At 48.5% G+C, this 7,403-nt stretch overlaps 1 protein-coding gene across 1 annotated transcript in view; it reads right to left on the bottom strand.

Moving 5' to 3' along the window:
- Window positions 1–5,482: 5,482 nt before the first annotated feature.
- The window catches only part of SLC16A8 (solute carrier family 16 member 8), a 46,346-nt gene continuing 44,425 nt past the window's right edge, over window positions 5,483–7,403 (bottom strand). The window contains exon 4 of the mRNA XM_085601320.1: window positions 5,483–6,182. Within this exon, the coding sequence (XP_085457446.1) occupies window positions 5,590–6,182 (593 nt within the window). The 3' untranslated portion in view covers window positions 5,483–5,589. The remainder of the gene's footprint in view (window positions 6,183–7,403) is intronic.

Here is a 7,403-nt window from a genome sequence, read left to right as displayed (position 1 = left end):
AGATGCCGTCTTTAGATCGATGAAAGCAAGATATAAGCTCCCCTTTGCAATAACAACCACTTTCCAGTATAATAATAATAGACGGAAGACTTGGTCTATGGTACTAGTAGCTTTCCTGAAACCCGCTTGACATTTAGATAAGATTCCCCCTTCCTCCATCCAAAGGTGAATTCTATTAAGGAGAGTACGTCCTACCACTTTTTGCATACAGTCTACAAGGCTAATAGGCCTGTAGTTGGCAGGGACTTGGCAGTCACCTTTCTTAAAAATAGGAATAACTTCGGCTTGTTTCCAGGATGGGGGGACTTCACCACCTTCTAACATGCTATTAATCAGGTGTTGGATATATTTAGCCCAACCGCCTGGTTCCAAATGGAACAAATCCCCTGGGATGCCATCAGGTCCTGCGGCTTTAGCTGGAACAATGCTATTAATAGCACTTAAAACCTCCTCCCAACTAAAAGGAATTATATGGTCCGGATTGAGTAAATATTGATTAACCCTACTAGACACTCGCTCTCCCTCTACGTCAACGGCATATAAGTTTGCAAAGTGGTCCCACCAATTCTGGCTGTCTATATGGTTTGGGATTGGGACAGTGCCTGCCCTACTTTTAATGCTAATTAGTGACCAGAAGGAGGCAGAATTTCTCTTAGAGGCCGCTATTTTCAGCTCATCCCAGTGGTCCTCTTCCCAAGCACGCTTAGCTAATGTCAAGGATGAGTTATAATCTTTCCTTGCTAATTTGACCCTGATGTTATTTTTCTCCTTGACCGCAGCTATTAGTGCTTTTCTTTTCTCTTTACAGAGATCTGTGAACCAAGGGTTAAGGGTGTTTTTTCCAGATCTTATTTTTCCTAAGCTAGTGCTACCAAGAAATTGTTCCGCAACCTAAGAAATAGTTTCCTGGTGAATTATAGGGATATTGCCTCTCGTCTGGATCGAGGCCATGGCTTCCTCAAGATCTCTAGTTTTTTCGGTCACTATTAAAGATATAGAGGAGATCTTCTTTTTGTCTGCTAGTACTCTAGGCCACCGTAACCGCCTGCCACAATTGGAAGGTACTACCTCTTTGGAAAGAAGGGGGTCAGCATCACATACAGATGCTATTGTCAGCGAAGCAGCCCAACGGTTCTGCAAGGTTAGGGATAAAGGATTGTGATCGCTGTCTACTGTAAAACTAACCTCCATATTGACTAGACTTTCCCAGAGACATAGATCCAGCAGAATATAATCAATACGGGAAGGACATGTCAGCTTGTTAAAAGTGTTTGCCCCCTTAAGGTCTGACAAGGTTCTTCCGTTTAAGGCTCTTAAGCCGTATTAGAGTGTGAGGGCGTTAACCTGCATGACAATCTCGTCCATTTTTTAATTGGGGCCAAGGAAAGAGGAGGCACTCCCCATCTAATGTCTTCTCCATCTACGTTCAGGGGGTCCTCGGAACCCAAGGGCTCGAATGTACAATTGAAGTCCCCGGCTATGATGGTTTTTGAGGAGGGAGGGCAGTGTGCTAAGAGGAGTTCTAATTCACTCAAGATGGTCGAAGACCTGCCACTCACTGTTCCCCTGATGTAGACATTAAAGAGGTTAAGTGATTCATCTTTTTTTGGGGCCTTGATAGATAGCCACAAGATGTCATGATTATTACTTTCTTTAGAAGTAATAGACCATCCCAGATCGAGGTTAATCCATATTAGAAGTCCACCTGAGGGTCTACCCTTGCCACTAGAGATTGCAGGGATAAAATAGGTGGCAAACCCTGAGATCGAGAGCGCTACCATGCTCCATGTCTCCTGAAAAACACAGACGTCATGCGTGCTCACAAACTCAACCCAAGACGGAATATTCACATTTTTCTTAAGGCCTGCTATATTTCAGGACAGTATTTTTAATTCATTTGTCGCGGATAAGCTAGCAGGATTGAGTGGAATGGGTGGTTGGGCATATAATGTCTGGGAAGATGGGAATTTAGAATTAAGTAAGGGGAAGGAGCCCTGGACAGTAGAACTTGAACTAATTGTGTTCTCATCTAAATGGGGCATAGGGAGTCAATCATATTTATCAAGGGAAGATAAGAGTGGGACTCCTCTTTTAGGTATAGTATTAGGAGAAGTCACTGCCCATCGCCTGAACTGAATTCTAGAATGGTCTGGGGAAGAGGTTCTATATTCCAGTGCAACCAGATTCTCAGCCAATAAGGCATCCACCAAGGTTAGCTCAATCATATCAAAGTTAGAATCTGGGATAGAACATCTCTTAGCCTTCACAATGTCCTCCCTAATAATTGAACGACACCCTCGTACATGGCGGATCCAATGGATTGATTTATTAATTAGTGAGTCGACAGACTCATAAGAGCCTAGGGAGGATATCTTTGGAACATTAGTTATGAAAATAATGTTAGGTGATCTCTGGCCAGGGGCCATTAGGTCTCGGTCCACAGGGGGTCTAGACGTCTCAATTAGCCCTAAATGCGATGTTCTGGGCGTAGGGCCCTGTTGGTGACCACCTCTCCAGCTGGGGATGGTAATACGATCTTTACGAATGGTCTTGGGAGCTACCCCGTCCCCCCTAGGGAACTGCTTCCAAGTCTCAACCCCTGCTAGAGTGTTGTTCAAATTACCCCCACCAGTAGGGGCAAGGTCATTTCCATTTGTAGATATAGGACCGTCCACAATGTGATGTAAGTTTTCTGAATATCTGTGTTGGGTACGATCCAAGAGGTCCTTTAATAGTCCCCTAATACCCATGACCTCCCCACTAAGCTCCATAATGACCCTTTCTAATTCTCCAATTGTATGGGAACAATTACAACTACAACAGTGTCCCGGACTAGAATGGGTCTGACCGGGCACAAAAGGGGTAACATCATGGTTAACACTTATTGGGGCTAGAGGGGCAAATCTATTAGAGCAGATTACATTTGGGATCGGTTCACAACTGCTCTCGCCCTCGACCTGAGCGTCTCCCTTGTTGCTTTCATTTAAGTCTACAGACACATAAGAATCCCCCGCTGTCCGCTTTACCCCTCTTTTCTTATGTTTAAGGAATAACTCAGGTATCACTAGGCTCTTGGGAGGGGATACAGCGACTTTTTTGGTGGCTTCCTCTGGGTTGGGACTGGGGGCATTTTCTAAGATACTCTCACACTCTTCAATAACAGTATCAATTCTGTCCATCACACGATTGGCAGCAGCACCTTTAGCCGATTTCTTTAACCTCTTTTTCTTACTTTGGATAGAGGTAGAAGTATTGTGGGCAACCATCCCCTCCATGGCTTTCCTCTTCCCCATCAGTCCTGATTAAGACCCCCCTACAGTACCTTCACCAAACACTTAATCAACAAATAATACTCTGTGATGGGCTAGTAACAATGCTTCCTCTGAACAACCGGACACAACTATAGGGACAACTCAGGGAGAGCCAGATAATGAATAGTGGTCAAGGGGTTCCTCTACCAGACAATAGCGAAAGAGTCCTGGCCCAGCCCTGCCTCAGTCTGCCTCCGACGGCCTCAGACGGCCCGCTCTTTGCCCGGGCCTCGCCCGGTGCCCGCCCGCGCGCGTCCCGTGTTGCGGGAGGTGCGAGCTGTATTTCAACAATCCCCGGTCACAGGGGGCGGGATCTCTGTCACGGGTCCAGTCCCTCAGCCTTCTGGGACACGTAGTTATGTCCACTCGCCTCCACTGAATGCCCCTGGTCCAACGAAGCGTCTCCCGCGAAGCGGGAGGCGCGAGCTGTATTTCAACAATCACCGGTCACAGGGGGCGGGATCTCTGTCACGGGTCCAGTCCCTCACCCTTCTGGGACACGTAGTTATGTCCACTCGCCTCCACTGAATGCCCCTGGTCCAACGAAGCGTCTCCTGCGTTGCGGGAGGCGCGAGCTGTATTTCAACAATCCCCGGTCACAGGGGGCGGGATCTCTGTCACGGGTCCAGTCCCTCAGCCTTCTGGGACACGTAGTTATGTCCACTCGCCTCCACTGAATGCCCCTGGTCCAACGAAGCGTCTCCCGCGAAGCGGGAGGCGCGAGCTGTATTTCAACAATCCCCGGTCACAGGGGGCGGGATTACTGTCACAGGTCCAGTCCCTCAGCCTTCTGGGACACGTAGTTATGTCCACTCGCCTCCACTGAATGCCTCTGGTCCAACGAAGCGTCTCCCGCGTTGCGGGAGGCACGAGCTGTATTTCCACAATCCCCGGTCACAGGGGGCAGGATCTCTGTCACGGGTCCAGTCCCTCAGCCTTCTGGGACATGTAGTTATGTCCACTCGCCTCCACTGAATGCCCCTGGTCCAACGAAGCGTCTCCCGCGAAGCGGGAGGCGCGAGCTGTATTTAATTACAAATTCCCGGTCACAGGGGGCGGGATCTCTGTCACGGGTCCAGTCCCTCAGCCTTCTGGGACACGTAGTTATGTCCACTCGCCTCCACTGAATGCCCCTGGTCCAACGAAGCATCTCCCGCGTTGCAGGAGGTGCGAGCTGTATTTCAACAATCCCCGGTCACAGGGGGCGGGATCTCTGTCACGGGTCCAGTCCCTCAGCCTTCTGGGACACCTAGTTATGTCCACTCGCCTCCACTGAATGCCCCTGGTCCAACGAAGCGTCTCCCGCGAAGCGGGAGGCGCGAGCTGTATTTCATCAATCCCCGGTCACAGGGGGCGGGATCTCTGTCACGGGTCCAGTCCCTCAGCCTTCTGGGACACGTAGTTATGTCCACTCGCCTCCACTGAATGCCCCTGGTCCAACGAAGCGTCTCCCGCGTTGCGGGAGGCGCGAGCTGTATTTCAACAATCCCCGGTCACAGGGGGTGGGATCTCTGTCACGGGTCCAGTCCCTCAGCCTTCTGGGACACGTAGTTATGTCCACTCGCCTCCACTGAATGCCCCTGGTCCAACGAAGCGTCTCCCGCGAAGTGGGAGGCGCGAGCTGTATTTCAACAATCCCCGGTCACAGGGGGCGGGATCTCTGTCACGGGTCCAGTCCTCAGCCTTCTGGCACACGTAGTTATGTCCACTCGCCTCCACTGAATGCCCCTGGTCCAACGAAGCGTCTCCCCACTTTACATACTACAAGATCATGTGTTAAATGAATTCACTTTACATACTGCAGGCTCTCGCTGTGCACTGAGCCGGCGCAGCGCGTCATGATAAACCCCTGGTTCAATAAAATGTTGGCTATAAAATGCTCCTCTGCTCCTTGGTGGGAGTTCTGTGGCATAAGAAATACATAAACAGACAGTCAAAATAAGTACACCACCTCCCCTCCAAAACTAGGAGAGAAAAACAATTTAATAAAACCAGCAAAAATAAAAAAAATCACATGAAATCATGTGCTATATACTTGAGAGACGTCCATTTTTCAATGGAAAGCGTCTCCATAGTAAATCTTAAATGCAGACTTTGTACATGTCTTTTGTTTCGTGTGAGCAGGGTACTCCAGTCTCCCTGCTGCCGGGTTTCCACACAGCCCGCCTCCTCCCTGATAAGTTCTCCCACTTCTGGTCCCACAGGGATTACATTCCACCCCCGTCCAAAGTGGAAATGTACAGGGTGTTCATACAGCCCCAGCTGTTGCTGCTCCCTCCTAAAATCGTTCTTTTTCCACGGTTTCGTCCGAGTTTACGTCGCTTCCACTGCTGTCGCCCTCAGTCTCTGTGGAGTGGCTGTTGGTAACCCCTTCCTGCTCCTCCCCTTCCTGCTCCTCCTCTTCCTGCTCCTCCTCTTCCTGCTCCTCCTCTTCCTGCTCCTCCTCTTCCTGCTCCTCCTCCTTCTCCTCTTCCATCTCTTTCTCCTTCTCCTCTTCCTTCTCTTCCACTGTTGACTCCTCCACTTCGTTTATTTCTATTTTGTCTTCCAGGCCTTGCCGCTCTAGGTTGTGTTGGGCTGAGTTGTGCTGGGTCGGGCTAGGCTGGGCTTGGTTTGGCTCTACCAGGCACTGCGGGGCAACATCTGGCCCATTGGGAAGGATGTCCACTCCAATGCCTTCATCTGATTCATGAGGCTCTGGCTCCCCATCGGTGTCTTTCCAGCCATCCACCGCCAGCTGCGGAGGCTCTGACAATTCTGTCCTAAGGAGGTAGAATGTGGAAACAGCCAGAAAAAGGGAAGAGAAGACGATCTCCGCCCCTGACATGTAGAAGATGAGCTCATAGTTCTTGAAGGCGTCCACTAGTCGCCCTGAAATGGAAAAAACACAGTTATTGCATGTAACCACTAAAGAGGTCATTTAGAAGAAGCAGAGCCTGTGGCCAGCTCGCTTCCAAAGCAACTTCTTCCTAAGTGGAACCATCATTTACTCCATTATTAAGATGAGACGTTGTTGCGTTACATCACATTGTCCACAGATTACTTAAGAACGTCCTTGTCTTTGTGCCAAAGGGAAGTTTGGTACCATTGTTTAGGGTTGAAGCATCTCTATTGGGATGGGTTGCCTGATAACCTGCGGTGTTATTGATCTAGAAATAAGGAGGGACCAGTCTCTCTGCCCAACCAGGCCTTGCTTACAGAGCCCTCCTTGATCTGTCAGCCACACCAGCGACCAATGTAGAAGTACCAACCCATTCTGGGCTTCTCTATTGTCTTGGTGACGCCCTAAGGTCTGGTATTTCCGGAATCCTTGAAAACAAATTCCCGCCTTTTTTACCTCCTGATTTGGAACATGAACAGTACACCCTGTGCTAGCCTTGTTATGGCACCCATGTGGCAGCATGATGGAAAGTGGCAATTTTGGGGAAAGGTATGACTTTTTTTTTTGCATGTGAACTTTCAGGTCCCTTCACCGCATCTTGACAATAGTACTATCGTAATTTGTCATGATGGGCCTGGTTTCGGACACAACCATGTTGGAGGGATAAAAAGTTTTGCGTTAGGAGAAAAACATTTCAGTATGGCCAATGGATTGCGGGAGATACTCAACATGTGAATATAAAATTGTTTCAAGTTACAAAACAGGGCAAAAACTTCCCTCCATAGCCAGTCCTTTATCTTTTTCTGATCAACTCACTCTAAAATCTGTATACCTATTTAGTGCCAAAAATATATCTCTGTTTCCTTTTCTCCCAGCTAGCCAATCACAACATTACATGTTAATTTAGCCACTTTATGGGAATTAATTTTAATACATATGAAAGGGGGAGCTTTATGAGAAAGTACTGCTTTTCCCCCAAATATGTGAGATCTTGGCCTTTGCAGAACTGCAGCCCTATTCCATACCATGCCAGCCCTCTTTCACTGACATCCTTTTCTTGTTTTATGGTTCGTCTTCCTCCCCCCTTTAAGTTCTTTTTCCTTTTTCACTATTGTGATGTAGAGCTTTGAAACTGCATTTGAACTACAACTCTCTCCTACGACTTTTGCACATGTCCATATAAGCCCTTCTTGCAGCTCTGCAGTGGTTCT

Source organism: Triturus cristatus, chromosome 4_2 (assembly GCF_964204655.1).
Source record: "Triturus cristatus chromosome 4_2, aTriCri1.1, whole genome shotgun sequence".
Taxonomy (NCBI): domain Eukaryota; kingdom Metazoa; phylum Chordata; class Amphibia; order Caudata; family Salamandridae; genus Triturus; species Triturus cristatus.
This window is presented reverse-complemented; position numbering and strand designations above follow the sequence as displayed.